The 16731-nt window shown below is 41.6% G+C and overlaps 1 protein-coding gene across 2 annotated transcripts in view; it reads left to right on the forward strand.

The window, feature by feature from the left end:
* The window catches only part of PRKAR1B (protein kinase cAMP-dependent type I regulatory subunit beta), a 102226-nt gene extending 86632 nt beyond the window's left edge, over window positions 1-15594 (forward strand). For both annotated transcript variants that reach the window (XM_075515658.1, XM_075515659.1), the window contains exons 10-11: window positions 14071-14152; window positions 14583-15594. In XM_075515658.1, coding sequence (XP_075371773.1) covers window positions 14071-14152; window positions 14583-14755 — 255 coding nt within the window. In that variant the 3' untranslated portion in view covers window positions 14756-15594. The remainder of the gene's footprint in view (window positions 1-14070; window positions 14153-14582) is intronic.
* Window positions 15595-16731: the final 1137 nt, after the last annotated feature.

Below are 16731 nucleotides of genomic sequence, written 5' to 3' on the forward strand. Positions count from 1 at the left end.
TGTACCGCTCTCTTAAGTTCAGCTTCGAACTTGGCTGGGTGGCACAGCACCTCGAAGAAAGTCCGTAACGCAGCTGCCAAAAATGTGGGGACCTGCAGCCGTGAAGTGTCCTCCTGGATTTTCCAGCTCCCACCCCTCCCCATGTCAGATCGTTTGGATCTATTTGTCATGACCAAGCACTGCGTACAGCACACGGATATTGTCACGGGACTCCACCGACTGTGCTCAGGGACTCTTGTAATCTCAGCTGCATACTGAGAGCTGGCTGAACTGCTGCCATATGGCCCTAATACTCCATAAAGTTTGACATGGCTTAAGAAAAATGCATGCGCAGACACAAACGTACGCAGGTGTAGGAGGAGAGAACAGCAAAAGGTTTATAATAGTGCCACGCTGCGCCCAAAGAGCACAGCTTGTAACTGTCCTTTAAATGTGCTCTCTGTAGCCTGTCATCTCCTTGGAGGACAGTTTGGTTTAAGTGGTGCAGAAAGCAAAGAAATAAAACTGCATGAGAAGCAAAACATTTCCAATTAATAGTTGGTCGAGTTGCCCAGCAATAGCGTGCAGCAGCCTAAAAATAAAAGACCTAAAAATAGAAGATAATTCACAGGAGAAAATTCAAGGAGAAATGGACCCATTGTATCAAGTAGTTTCACATTAGATTTTTGGTTTTAACTTTAAAAACTAGTATCTTTAATTGTAGATTAGTGCTAAGTTACAGGGGGCAGTTGCACCCTCCTCTGCAACTCCTTTGTGAAAACCCCTTCAAAAAAGCTGGGGATTTGTGTTCTTTGTTGTTATCCTGCTGGTTAGAGAGGAGGCAGAGTCAGGGCATCTGATTTTCAGTCTCATCTGTATTATCACTCCAGTCTGTGGGCAGAATGTTACCCTCCCTGTTTCCCCATCAGTGGGAATAATCCTAATGACACTTCACAAAGGTGAGCAAAAGCTTAATGGGAAAAGGCATCAAGTATCCATCAGTACTGAAACCAGGCAATGGGAATAGCAAAACTGGCAAAGAAGAGAAACGTTTTCATTGATAGTGCAGAAATCCTTCCAGAATTAATGCATAGAGCTGCCTGATTAACAAAAATAAATAAAATTAGTTGGTAATGATTATTTGTCCAGCACTATTCATGGCTGATTACAGTGAAAACAGTCCTGTAATCCTTGGGGGGTTGCTAGCTTTCATGCTGCTGCTGACATTTCAAGTCAGGGCTACAAACTGGTTCCAGTCTGGGCAGGATCCACTGCAAGTTTTTGCTGAGAGTGTACTTGAGATACTGTCCTGTAGGTGAAATCAGTGTTTCCAGCCCCGCTGACACTCTTGGCATGCTATGGAGCGTCTGCACAAATGCAGTTCAAAGCCTTGTTAGGTGGAACAGTGTTTGTAAACTCTTCCTACCATGGTAACGTGCACCAACAGAGGAAGGTCCTCGGTCTAACGCGGAAGGGCGCTCTGTTCTTCACAGAATTGGGCCTTTTTGTAGGAAAAGTCGACTTGAGTCTTAAATTGCACAACAAGCATCTGAAGATTTATGATTTAAAAGCTCCTTAAGAAGGAAAAGAAAAAAGAAAAATAATAGCCCAATTGTTTCCTGCTCTAAATTGTTGCTCTTTGACTTTCTAACCCAAGAGAGACCCCTTTGGCACCTACCCCTGCGACAGGCTGGAGAACTACAAAGTAAACTTCTTCCATATGGTTAATGAAGTCACTGCCTTAGGCACACTCTGCTATCACACCTGATAATCTCTTTAAAAACACAGTGTGATTAATTATTAATTAGGAAGATGAATGTTGTCTAGAAAAGGAGTTTCAAAGGCTACAATCCGAACTGCTTAGTGTTACCAGGATTTTGTTGATACTGAAAATGTTTGTCAAAGGCAGTCTACAGCGACTCCTAATATACCTAATAAACAAAATATACCAAATAAACAGAGCCAGCAGTCACTGAGGGCTCTGCACTTTACTTATTTTTAACTGCAGAGACATTGTTTCCCATAGAGCTCTTACAGGAAAGGTACATTCAATTTTCTTGGTATCACCTAGTTGTGCTGGAGCAATAGCGTTTCCATTGGCCCTGCTTCAAAGTTCATCTGCGTTCAGGATGGCATTTTTAATGGCCAGCTGACGTCTAAGATTGAAAGTTAGGTGTGTGATTGGGTCCCATCCTGACTAGGGATGGAGGTGAATTGCTGAGTCAAAGGGACTAAAACATCAGCTTAGTCCAGCTGTTGTTAAACTCAGTTTAACTTTGACTTCTGTGGGCAGTGGATCAGGCTGCATATACATGCAATATCCATATACTTGCAATCTTGAGCGTATCCTTCTCTCTCCTGTGTCAGAAAGGGACATTGTTTCATAGGAAGCAACTGGCTGCTCCCCTTCTTCTTTCCACCAGCTATGGAGGACCTGTCAGCAACTGCAAGTTTTGGCCATTCCTTCCAACTCTTTTCTCCGACCCCACTAATAACCACCGCAATGCAGTCACCTATGGTAAATTCTGCAAAATCTGAAACCCCAGCAGCGATGTACGATGGAGCATTTTCTTAACAATTTTGTGAAACTTCAAATTAGCCAATATTTCTAGTCTATTTTAGAACTTTGCAGATTTTGTTCCTCGTTTGTGGCAGAAACCAGGACAACTGCATGTAAATTCTGTGAGTTGCTATGAACCCAGAGACTGGAGAATAATGTATAATAGTTTAAAAATGTACAGTTAAAAAAATACTGTCAAACCCAGTCATGACTCAATCTTGAGTCCACAATCAGAATTAAGTCCTCTTGCATCATCCTTCTCCAAGACCATTAAGATCAGCGAGCTTTTCTATTATTAAAATGAAGCTTTTTTAAAAAGAAGTCTGATGGGTAGGAAACCAATGTAAAAGCAATGCACACAGCCAATAGTTTGTTAGGAAAAAAATTCTCACCTGGATTGGCACATCCATGTGGTATGACCAAATAATCTGGGGAGTCATAATGACTGTGGTACACAAGATATGTAACCTTTTAAGCGGCTCATTTTATCTTAGCTACTTATCTGTCTTACATGAAGCTCTCATGAACTTCACTGGGTTTATCCTCACTACACCTGGGTGATGAGGTGTGTGAAGCAACCTCCACGTTGCATATTGTGGTCTGAAGCACAGGCGTAAGAATAAAGAGACTTCTTCATTCCTGCTGAAGACACTCAATGGGAATTAGGCACCCTGAAGGTCTGGACCTTCATGATTCTGCTCACAGAAGGTCTAAGGCAGAGAAGCAGTGTTAGCCCTATGGACAGAATCCCAGGCTAATACATCAACTGACCATCCTTTTTCCTTTGTGTTAAACTTTACCACCCAAAAATGATGGGTGTTATTTTCTAACTGCAGGTTATGTGGAAGTCACTTGCCCTTTGTATTGCTGACTGAAATTTGTTTATTTCTTCCCTTGTTTTTGTATAAAAGTCTTTCATAAATCAAAGGTTTGCAAATAATAAAAATCCAAGATTATTTACTGGCTAAAGGAATATTTGCAGTGTCTTTGGCTACATAGTTCAAAGGATTTGTCTTCTCTTGGAAAGTAGCCCTAGAACTGCTGATTCTTAGCTGTAACATAAAAGGAATTCCGTCCCAGGAATGATGCTATCAGCAGTCCCAAAGGGCTAAAATGGCAGCTGAGGAGTGATATGCTAGTGGTCTCCCAGGACATTGCGACTGAGAACATTGCTTATGCCAGCATCATGAGGTACATGCAGGACTTGCTGTGTTACTCCATGTCACTGGGACATTGGCAAACTTAGGTCTTGAAGCAAAACCACCGGGAGGATGCAGTGTAGCCGTACTATTCTCAAGGGCTTAAAAGTAGTTTTCGTAACCTCTCTTTTGCATATGCTATACCCAGCGCAAAAATATGTGTATGAATGTTTCCCCAGTTCACTTTTGACATGACAACTTGTGTAGGAGTCTCCAGTCTCATTCAGCTATAATTTAAAACATCTGATTTGTAAACCCATAAAATTGAAGTTTATGCTGGAAATACAGACACACCCTGGCCTCTTACCACTATAGGATACGTGGAAAACTGGGAGATTGTTTGGTGTGCAGAGAAGTAAAACCCAAAGTTAGTAATTGGCAGTTTCATTCTTAATATATACATGCTCCATTTGAATTTTCATAAAAATCAGAGGGCTAGATTTTCTCCATCTTCAAAACAGCCTGTGACTTTTTATTTAGCTAATACTTGCTTCAAGGTATGGTTGATGCTTTGACTCTTCTCTCTTTAGTCTTGTCCAGTAGTGCCTTCCTACCGTGGAAGTCTGCAAAAGCAGCGGAGGTTCCCAGGTAATGAAATACCTCTCTGTGTGAGTAAGGAGAGCAGCACAGGCTGTTTACCCCTCAAGGTTTTCAGGAAGCTCTCAGGATCCTTATAAGCTCTTTTGGCATTGAAGACTGAGCTCACAAGCCCTGGTTCAAAGCACTTTAGTCAACGTGACCAAGAACTTTATGGCCCGAGGCACGTTAAATCTAAACTGCAATTAAAGGCATCCGCTGTCTCAGGAGCTAGGAGCTCTGTCCTGAGGCTCACCTGAGGAATACTTCTCTGTCTTTAAGCAAAAATATTGCAATGTAAACAAGACCTGAAATACAGCGGTGTCCAACCTGGTGGAAGAGGAATGGAGAATTTCCTAATCCCTGCTGTAGTTCAGCCCTTTCTCTGGATCGTGTTAAAGCTGTCCCTTACTGGGATGGCTCTTGTCCCTCCTCTGCAAAGATACCATTGAGATGACTGCAGATTTAGTGAAAGAATATGCCCCTTAGGGCTCATTCGGTAGCTGTGTAGTGTGGGTTTTGTGGAGCATGCAAGGGTCTCTGCAGTCTGCTTCAGGAAGAGGCAACTTTGAGTGCATGAGGTTTTTTCTTCGGAATTTCAGAATTTGGTCCTTTGAATGCACAAGATTCGCCAACTGAAAGGGCTTAAAGAGAGCTTTACATGGGGGATTTTCCTGATCTCCGTGATAAACTCCCTTCTCTCCTTCTCCCAGTTTGCTCCAAGTTTTATTTCTTGCTCAGAAGCTGCTGCCCTAGCTGGCCACAGCTGCTCGCCCAGCCCTGGTCACAGCATTAGTTATGAGACTTCAATGACGATGTCTGTCTCAGCCTTTTGCTTGGTCTGGTTACTTCAGTATCTACAGAATGTTTTCACAAAGAAGCAGATGGTGGTAGGAGTAATTGGGCCGTAAAACAACATTAACAGCTAAAAACGATTTTCACCAGAAAGGATTTTGCGGGCAGGGTGAGGGAGGTTCAGCACTGTTTTCTTGTTTTCTCTCCTGTGCATTCAACCCTGCCCCTTCTGTAGGTGGTAGCGCTCTGCACTGTCTGCTTCCAGGAGATGAGCCCTGTCAGGTCAGTCACAAATATGAACAGTTGATGAATAACCCATTATAGAGTCACTTTTATGTTGACTCAGTGGACGTTTCCTGGCTTCAGAGAGAGTCAAGATAATGGCTAGCTTTGTAGAAAGAAAGAATCTCTAAAATGCGGTATTTTTTTTCTTTTGTGACTTTTATTGCTTTGTACGCTGACATGTCTGAGGGAGGAAAACAGTGCCTTGTTGCCAATAATCCACAGCGCTTGGCACAGACGGTCTTTAAAATCTGGCACTGCGATGAATATTAATTCAGTTGTTTTCCCACAGAAGCTACTGATTAGTCAAGGCCAAGTATCACTGAGATGATTCATTAAAACCCAGCATCTGAGCCCACCTTTACTGAGCGGATCTGCTTTTTGTCACCACTGCGACAGGTGGACTGAATGTGTAATAAAAAGGGCAACCAAAATCCTAGAAAAGGAGTAAAGATAAAAATGCAGAGGGACCCCAAATGCTGGGCTGTGGTGCAACCGCTTCCCAGCTTTCTGGGCGTGGAGCCAGGACAACTAGCCAAGGAGGATCACACCCAGGCAAGGGGCTCCTCCCATGGCTCAGACCTGTATCTTTACCCCTGTGTCACCATCCCCTCGCTCCCAGGCTTCCCGGTCCCACTTGGCAAATGGTAGTATGGAACAGAAGCATGGGACTACCATGGCACCGAGGCTGGGGAGTACAGAGGCCACCATGGTGTTCCCCCATCTGATGATGGGGGATGATGATGACTGTGGATGAAGTCGTGAGTCCCTCGACACACGGATACGCCTCTATCAGACACTTGGGTGATCTAGCTTGATGTTAGTTCTGCTGCTGTGGCTCAAGGGCAACATTTTGAAGTCAAAAGACTATAAAACTTCATGTTGTGATTCTGAAAAGCCTTTCAACTGAAAAGGCTTAATGAAAAAAATCCCAATTTTTTATTCTTCATGGAAAACCCACTTTGTTTCTCATAGGTATTGCAGGGCTCTCCATGCATGAAGCAAATTGCAGTCCGTGCAGTGTATTCTGCTTCTTTTGGCTTTTCACTATGTTTACTGGTCTCTCTCTGCCTGAATCTTGTCTTGTTCCATCTAATAAAAACATTTCTTTTACTTCAAGGGGAATACATTAGGTACAGCACAGGTTTAATGCAGACTGTATCAAAGAAACAATGAAGGGGAAGATTGTCTGAGATACTGCAATAGGAGGATGAACAAACTATTGAAAAGGTCTTCCCATGTCAAACATCTATGATTTTAAATACTAAACGATCAAGGCAAAGGCGTTTCCTGGTGATTAATGATGGGCTGGGTGTAGTCATGTCTGGGCCTTAACCCTGGCCTCTCATATATCCCTAGGAAATGCCCTGTGGCTCAGTTGTTTTTGCTGTTTTAAGCTACACTTGGTTTATGATTGATCATCATTTTTAAAAGTACCTTTATGATTGTGGCTATTTTGGTGACTGCTCTAAAGAGCTTTGTTCCTCTCTTTTGGGCCTGGATGTTATTCCTAAACTAATATAAATGTGCCTAGGTAGCAGAAGTGGTGGAAGTTTAGACATACATAGAGTAGTCTTATGCAGGTGTGATATAGCTGGTACACGCGGCAAACTGCAGATTGTTTGGTATCAAGCGTGTCTGTAGAGCTAATGTATACGATTTGTGCCAGCTGGTAGTAATATTTACTTTCCATCTTTGCTAGATTGCAGCGTGTGTTAGTGTTGTTGAGAATTATGCCCAATAAGAATATGATGCATTAATGTTATAATGTTATGACGACTGCGTAATGATAATCATAGCCATTGTCACTGCCGTTGTTTCAGTGTAAAGGCACTTTCTGCAGCACTGCTGTCTCTCAAGGAGATTGTATGGGTACCACGCTGCACCCGGTATTACTATAATGTTGCCTTTTGAGCTCATTTGACATTGCACTATTAATCCTAAAGATACTCCCAAGGTACTGGCTCTCTGAAAATCTGCTGAAATCAGTGGTACTCAAGATTTCCAGAGTCACGGCCCAATTTAAAAAGCTGAATGGTAAAATGTTGTGCATTTGTTTTCTAAAGCTGTCAGTAGCTCATGGTTTTGTCTTGGGCTTTGGCATTGTCTCATCTCTGCACTGTAACCTGCAGTGAACCCTAATGGATGCAGAAATGAACTCAGTTGCTAGAGACCTGCAAACCAACCAACCACCACCTTTTCAGTCAACGCAAACCTGGGGTCTGTTCTTGTAGCCCTTACCCACTCAACAGCCATTACAACGGGCGCATCATGACTGATAGTCATAAACGTAAAGTTTGCTGAATTGGACCAAAGTTGCTTGAGGTTTCACATCAGACAACCGAACTGATTTAAATTATTATTTTTTAAAGTGGAGGGTGAAATATTAGCTGACAGATCTTAGCAGGTCTCGGAGATTCAGTAGGCAATCACTATTTTCAGGAGCTTTGCAGCATTGGGACCTATAGCTTTTGACTCTCCTTAATTTAAGGTAATGATTTGGAGATGGGCTATGAATGATTTAATTGCATGCATGAACCAGTTAAGTGGGCAGATATGACCAAATAAGGTGTAACTTACCATGGTTGTAGCTATGATAGTGTAAGAGCATTGCCCAGGCAGTGTTTGTAGATAGGTAGATGGTATCTTTTATTAGATATATCCAGAAAAACAGGCAACTTGGAGAAAGGCACATGTGCCCAAAAGCTCTTCTCCCTTTTCTAGCTATGCTAGTTGGTCTAATAAAAGATATTACTTCCACAAACCTCTTCTTGCCTGCAATTAAATAAAATACTCCCAGAATCATACTGTGTGAAAGATCTTTTAATTCATTTCAGATCTGCTACAGCTTCCATTAAAACCAGTAGGAGTCTTGACATCCAGTCCCGTCTGCTTTGCCGTGTGAACAGGATCGTTTTATACCGCTTCACAGCCTCTTCCTTCGTCTTTTGTAGTAACTTAGCAAAGATTTAATAGCGACGTATAATGAGGGTTTGTGTGACTGTGGAGCGAGGGGAAACTTATCTTTTGAATGTGTGAATTATGGAGTGTGCGGATTAACAAAGTGAGAAAGAGCAAAGGTATGTTCTTAATAGCAATTGATAGAGTTAATAGCAATAGCAGATGGATTGGCCTGACCTTTTCCATCTCTAGTTCTATAGACTGCGCTGCTCTTTTCTAGTGGATGGTGAAGAGGAAAACAAAATAGGCTAGAAAAACTTTCTAAGCTCAAAACTAGGATAAAAATGTAACATTTTGAGGGCATGGGGGGAAAAAACTGTCTTCCGTGCTTTTCTTTTAAAAAGCAGTAAGTACAAAAGTATGAAATAAAAATGGAAAGAGAAATAGTAACTTCCTGCTTATGAAAATTAACATTCTTTTCCTTAAAAAATAGAAATCTAGTCTATATACTTAGTGTATCAAAAGGACATAGACATTGACGTTGCATACACTCATGGTAGAATAAATATTCTTCAATTTTAATAACGATAAATATGTCCTTTATTACAGATGGAGCCTCACTATATTTTTTACTGATTGCTATATCTTTAAAATGGGAGGTTAGACCAGCAAAACCGAAACAGCAACAAGATTGGCTTTTAAAACAAAAAATTTTTAAAACAGTGCTGAATTTCCCTTCCCACCCACTGCCCCTGGTGAAGGACCACACTGCACAGCCTGTCCCACCCAGAGGTAACATGGACACATCATTGTCCACCACATTTTGCCTTGTGCTGCCTGGGAATGATCCCACCCAATCTGCTGAGCTGGAATACAGGAAAAAATACAGGATTTCAGTTTTTAGCATCATGAATGCTTGCCTTTTGTAGCCAGGCTACTTAAGCCAGCTGCTGGCTATAGGATTCATACTTAAATATAAGTACTTCTGAAGTACTTAAATATAATAGTGTAAATATAATAAATATAAGTACTTAAATATAATATACTTCTGAAGCAATTAGTGCTTATACGTACATGCAGGATAAGGCCTGGGAATCTCAGTGTTGATCCAGATGGGTCACTGTCTTTACGCTGTAGGATGTCTCACTCATCTGTACGGTCCAATAGTTTAAAAGTGAAACATTTATCAAAATCTCATTACTTTGGAGAGGATGGGAGCTCACGGATTATAAACCTTAATTTATTTTTTATATCTTAAATTATGGTGCCTTATCTAAGCCATAAATTTTTACAAAACAAACTGCTGATGCATTTGAAAGACACAAATAAGTGCTCTCAGCACGATGACAGGGCAGTAATCGAGGGAGTGAGCAGGTGCGTGGGGTGAGGACGGCAGAGAGGTGGTGACGGCACATTGCTTTTGGAACTGCTACTCTTGTTGTTTTTGCAATCAGATGCCCGTATTTACTTGGAGGAGAGGAGAGAAGGTTAATGATATCGGTTCCTGGGAATACAGGCACTCCTCAGTGACCGAAAGGGAATATTCCTGGATCCACTGAAGATCATAATTTCACTCCCAAGTGTCTGCAAGCAGAAAGACATGCCTGTCTGCTTTCAGTTTAATATCACCGCAAAGTCCTGATTTATTAAATGGTGTCAAACCTCTTGACAGTCTTTGAGCCTGTGCTCTGTAGGTTTCGCTCGGTGGTGTAGGAGGCTGAAATGGCTGTCAGTGTACAAGACAGTAGTTCAAACCGAGCAGCACTAAACAGCCTGATCCTGCAAATCTAGGATCGTGCAGTTTATTTCAGAGAGACTGATCTTGCCAAGTTTTGTGTGCCACTTAAGGGGAAATCTTTCCCACTGAGACCAAATGCTTTTTGGGGGTGAGAGTGATAAGCCCCTCGAATCCTTCCTAGATAATGCCCGTACCTCCTGGGACAGGGCTCAGGAGATTTATTCAGTTGTATCATTTATAAGAGGTAGGGTTTGCTAAAGCACAAGAAGGATAGAAAGCTCAAAAACTGTGTCGGAAAGATTTAACAAGTAGAATGAAATACAGCCATGAAACCTGTGATAAGAACAAGGGTAGGGGTCAGCACCAAATTAATTTAGTATGACTACTTCATTAAGTATATGGATAATAAGGGATTGTTTCTGTAGTATTTTATTCTGTATTATTTTATTTTATTTTGTATTATTTTATTTCTGTATTATTTTTGCCCTGGTTACGCTGGTCGTTTACAATTAGACTCTTCCTCTAATACAGTCAGAGTAGCGTTGTTTCCAGAGATAAGACACGCAAAGTGAAGGTGATACAGATAGATAATTATAAATACATCTTCTTTGTTTCATGGTGTGGACAGTCTTCCCGTGAAGGTCACTCTGACAATGCTCCAGGATGTACTTGTGGAGCTGGTGACTTGTGCAACGAGAGGCCAAACGGTGTAATCAGATCTTACATCTGGGTGCTCGCTGTCAGGGCTTCAGGAAACTTCTTTTGCTCCGTGATAGACCTGTTCTCACTGGGCAATGGGAAAAGCCTATGTGACTGTTAAAACAAGAGTGGAAAAATATGTATCTGGAATATGCATTGCTTTATCCTGCCAAGCCAAGTGTTTATTGTGGAGGCCAGACACATCTGTCCTCCTCCAACAGATATCATGGTGTTTCTTGGATTAAGAAGGCCGACTGTAGTGGAACAGTGGAAGAAATTGCTTCAGAAGACTGACTTATTGGAGTCCTATATCATATGGACCCCGTCAAAAAAATATTAGCCACAATAAAAGCTGACACTTGGGGAGATGAAAGCAATATTGCTTGATATTGTGATTACCTTTACGGCAACATGCTCGAGGTGGGCAGTGGGGAATTGAGTCCTTCCTTCATTTGACCTGGGCAGTCAATATGATTACTTTGGGGATTTTTTTTTTTGTTTTATGTAATAAAACATCTGTAATACAAGTGTTTTTAAAAAAATAGTTTTGGGAAAGAGACTGGAGACATGGATTGCAGACAGCTATTTGGGTCAAGGGGTTAGGTTTTTGCCAGGCTCCAGATGGGGACAGACAGGAGGACAGGGGCTGGAAGCGATTCTGAAGCTGATGCCGTCTACATTGCACAGGCAGTAAGAACAGCATCAATTTAGTGAGCTGCACCTGATCTGAAGTTTGGCAAGAGAGAAGTCGATATACACATTATTCCCTGTATGGGGTACTTCTGAGAATGCTGCTTATGAATGTGTGTGTTTGTTCTGAAAACTTGCAGTAAGTGTGAATAACAAAACTCATTACACTATCTTTGCATTTTCGTGCCCTTGCAGATTTACTGGAAGATCCTGGAAAACAGCAGCTTTGGCGGAACAATTTAGTTATATCAAGGATAAGGAATTTTTGCTGGAAACTTGACAGGCACCAAATCACTTTCTTATATCCAGTGCTTTCAGTTACTTCTGTGGATAGCCTTACACTTGCTGTGGACAGTTTTATGTGCTCGGCATGTTTTAATGGTAGATAAAACCCCAAACAAACCCCACAAAAGACCAAAACCAACCTTCCCCTGTATGTTTGGCTTATTTTTGAACAACCTTGCCCCGTTCAGGTGCCCTTGCTCATGCACATTGTGCCAAGCACATGGTTGTGTATCTTCTGCCATCAGCTGCCTGGCATATTAAGAGTGAAAGCACTGAAGCCGAGAAGAGTTTTGTGATGGTTTTCAAATGGTCCGGAATTTACAGCCCTGGCGCTTCTTCAGTATTTTTGTAATACTGATATGGCATGGTCGGGTGAACGGTAAATTGTCGTGACCAATGTAACGTGTTGACAGCCTGAAATCTAGGGATTTATACTAAGCACAGGTTACTGCTAATGGGCAAAATGAGAAATTATAACTTCTAATGTGTCAGACATTACTCTGACTTACATCCAAGTCTGTATAAAAACCATCAGATGCTTAGCATGTATCAAACAATACTTGTACATTATTTGATTTTTGTTTCTGGTTCCTGGCATCAGCAGAAATAAGATTTACCTCTTCATTTATATAGCACATAAAGGTTACATTATAAGTTAACCTAGAGAGTGACCCAGCAATTTATAAAGCATATGGGCTTAAAAATAACCGTGTTATGAAATAGGACATGATGCAATACAACGGTATTACAGCAGCTTAGTAGTGCTTGTTCAGAAGAAAGTGAATTATGATCTTTTGCTACATAATAATGGATATTCTACTACTCTTGGTTATTCCTGGGTCCCTCAGGTCCTAGAAAAATGAAAGCCAGACCTGAAGGAGCCTTACATTGCTGTTCAGATTTGGAATTCAGTGACAATGTTTGGGATACTATAAGGTGTATTTAAACACAGTGCAAAGGTGAAGGGCCGGTTCTGCAGGTTGCTGAGCGCCTCCAACTGCATTGAAGCCAAGGTGTATCAGGGTGCTCAGTGTCTCCTCAAGCCACCCACCATACCCTGAGGCACGCAAGTTTATTTAGGTGCAAGGAAGCTGCAGGGTGTTTGCAGCCAGTGAATCTGCACTGCATACCCTGCACTGGAGGGAGGTTTATGCTCCAGGCTGGGGTGGTCCTGCAGCCAGTTACAGGCACCGACAGCACCGACAAGCCAAGCAATGCAAGACTTGGGTGTTAAACTGCAGAGCGAGGGCTGTGATATTTTCCAATAACTGGCATCAACCTTCCGAGCATGGTCCGCATTACTGTGTCTCCTCCCCTTCCCTGTCCTGGTTGGGACAGGATCAGCCCCCACATATTACTTTCCAAGCTGAAAATCTTAAAAAAAATGTATCTATGCTCTCCAACTGCACTGTCAAAAAATGGCTCTCCAGTCTATTTAAAAATCTTGGCTTTTAAAAAATATCTTTAATTGCAGTTAAAATAAAAATATGTTAACATTTTGCCTTTTCCTATGCTTTTGGTTTGGACTCAGAAGATAATTTCATATGTTACTGTAACTCTTTTCCAGAAAAGCAGATACCTTCTCTATTCCTCTACAAAAGCTTTATGCCACAATAATTTAAGATTTCCTCCAGGTTAGAATATTTCTGCATGTAAAACCTCTTTGAAGGTTTAAATAGACTGTAACTGAGTTTTGACATGTATTAGCACATGTCAAGTACAGCAGTTATTAAGGGTAGCGGAGGCAAGACACATTCCGTCTCTCCAGCGACTTGACTCACAGGTGTCCAGATCACTACAGGCCACAACTGGGCAAAGCCACTAAAAAAAAAATCCCCCTTTGGTGCAACAAGCATTAAAAACTCCCTTTACCGACCATTTCAGCAATAGATCCAGTGAATGATCAGGTGAGGAATAAACTCCAGTTGCTGTCTTAGAAAATAATGTCCCAAGACTGTGACTGGGAAAACTGCCTTTTTATTCCTTATGATGTAAATCTTCTCTGCATCTCTTGTAAGGCTCTGCATCCACCCAGAACATATTTATAAACTATATCAAAGCATACATTTGCACAGCATGATCTGCATTAGTTCAATAGGATTTACTGAATTCTGTCCCGTTCCTCTTCTCTTCTGTGTGAGCTGAATCAGTCTGCATCCAAACAATTCATACGAGAGAAATCAAGTTTGCCATACTGATGGATTTTTTTTAATTCTTTAATTCCTTTCATTCATATATAATGTCATCTCTCCCATAGCAGAACTAAAGGAGTGTGACACGCAAATGGAAATACTCAGGACTCGATACTTTTTAAAGCATAACAGGTTTAAGCAAAGCCAACTGACTTTCGGCACTTCTCTCCCCAGGGCACAGCTTCCGTTCTGCAGCGCAGGTCTGACAACGAGGAGTATGTCGAAGTGGGAAGACTTGGTCCATCAGATTACTTTGGTAAGAAAATTCAGCTTAAGTATGGTTCAGAAAGACAGGAACGTGGAGTTGTATCAAGCAGTTATTGTCTTAATTAGTCTTCTACTCTTTTCAAGCGAGGGGTTATGCATAGGTCAGCTGCTGCTTTCAGCGATGCTGAGAGATTTCAGTGAAGCTGAAACCATTCCTTGGTTTACACCAGTGTGGCTGACAGGAGACAGATCCAGAATCAGCCAAACAGTCTGAAAGCATTTGTTTTCAAAGGCATTTTACACGCATGCATTATGCATGTGTAATGCATTTGTACTGTCAACAGAATTATGTAAAGTGTCTATCAAGAGATACATAAAGGGAGATGTTCTACAACCAAAGCAACTGGATGGCGGCTAGAATATGCACCCTCCAAAGAGAGGCACAGGGTGTGTGACGGCGTATTTATCCCTGTTTCCAGGTGAGATAGCGTTACTGCTCAATCGGCCCCGGGCTGCTACAGTGGTGGCACGTGGACCCCTGAAGTGCGTAAAGCTGGATCGGCCCCGCTTTGAACGAGTGCTTGGTCCTTGTTCCGAAATCCTCAAGAGAAACATTCAGAGATACAACAGTTTCATTTCACTCACCGTCTAAATGATTCCTTCTGGAAAGCTGCCTTTGTGTGACCTTGTGCACTTAAATTTGCTCTGTGCAGCTCCATAGCTTTATGATGAAAAAAAAAAAAAAGTGTGCATTTTATGTGTATTTTTTCTGTTTATATCACGTAGTGGATGTCAGTTCAAATCTCATGTCTCGTGTAAGTAGGAAGACAACTGTTTGGATAAGACTAGCTTTGGGGAAGATTAGGCTCTTGGCTTGCAGGCAAGATTTTTACCTATCGTTGGATCATATAGCTTAAAACTGTGTTTTTAACTATTTAAAATACATATGAATTTCTATTTCCCTCATTATCTTTAAAGTTGGTCTTACTCACCTTTTGTCAAGCTTCTTTGATCAAGTGATGTCCCTCTGCCTGTCACTTTTAAAAGACTTTTCGCTGGTTATGAACTGGAGGTTCCTGAAATCCCATGGGGTGAGTGGCAGTCGTGCAGTTTAAGAGGGAAGGTTGGAGGAAGGTTTTGATCATTCCAGCAAGCCAGGGAAAAGTAGAGCTTTTGAGTCATTTTGTTTGTGTCTCAGATAGAGGGGCCATATTCCTCCATGTTACAAGCCCTTTCAGGTCTGCTTTGTAAGATATGCTAAGCCAAACAGCCTGCTCCAGTCTTCTGGGTGAAGAGGTCAAGGGACAATGGTTTGAAAGAATTCAGATGGAGCCTTTAGGATCTAAGTTATTTGTCCTCAGCTTTTTTTAAATGGAGGTTTGCATTAGATCCCTTAAAAGTCCAACGGGAACTTCTCCGCTGAATTAAGTGGGCTTCGAAACATATTTATCTGCAGCAGAGTGTCCCCAGCCACATCTCTGAATATTATATGAAATGGAATATATATGAAATGGAATATATTAATGAAAATTATATGAAGAGATGGCACCAGGTGTACATCAGGGGCAACAACAGCAGTTTGTTTTTAATAACGTCCACTTAATTAAATTCAAATGCCTTGCTTTTAGTATGTGACTAAATGTTAGGATTTTTTAGGATTTTCTGAAAGCCAAACACATGCTTGAAAATGCTGCCTCTCCTCCAAAAGACAGGTATTGGCATCACAAAAAGCACCAGGATCGTGCAAGAGGCTCCTAGAGCCCAGGTCCCTCCAGGTGCCTGCAGCCTGGCTGGCAGTTGTTGCCGCCCTGCCTAGACACGGGTCTCCTCTTGAATGGAGCTTCTTGCAGATCCAGACCTTGCTCTGCTGTGCAGCCCTCAAGGATGGGATCACGTAGATTATTCTTTGGGAAGCTCTTCCTTTGAAGGAAAACTTGTCTTGGCTAACAGCAGCAAAGGTCTGCATCTCACCTACCCTAAATAGCACTGCCTGCTTGCCAGTTGTGGCAAAACTGTATTTCTTCTTTATGATAGCATTCTTCTGGGTAAATCCAAACTTTCTGTACCTTTTACATGCCAAAGGTTATGCAATGAAATAAGGCAGCAATCTCCCTTTTGAAACTAGAGGTGTTAGTGAAGAACATGGCTAAAGTTACTCCTACTGACACGCAATGTGCTTTCTTCTTTGGAATTAAGAAAAACTAACTTGGGACTTTCCTATCGGCTCCCACCAAGAGGGCCCAGTATTCCAGTAGCTGCCCACGGGGGTTTTTACAGAGCCGACTGCTTCTCGACTTCAGACTCCTCTCATCACTTCAAGGTGCTTAATTTATTTCAGCATATTTTCAGTGGTCCTGTCAGTGTATATTTGTTGCTACTATTTATTATGATTATGTTATGCTTCTTGCACGTGTTATTAAATATGACCATTCACATTTTTCACCCTTGCAATTTTTATCACGTACATTTATATAGGCAGACCCCCATTATATATATAGATAAATGTATATGCATTTGCAAAACTTTTGATTTGCTTCACTGTTTTTGTATTCTTTTGTGCAATTTTTAAAAGAAATATTTTTTAAAGGTTACCAGTCACTCATGTATGTTCTTTTACCTATTGCATTT

The sequence above is a fragment of the Mycteria americana genome, chromosome 12 (genome assembly GCF_035582795.1).
Source record: "Mycteria americana isolate JAX WOST 10 ecotype Jacksonville Zoo and Gardens chromosome 12, USCA_MyAme_1.0, whole genome shotgun sequence".
Taxonomy (NCBI): Eukaryota; Metazoa; Chordata; class Aves; order Ciconiiformes; family Ciconiidae; genus Mycteria; species Mycteria americana.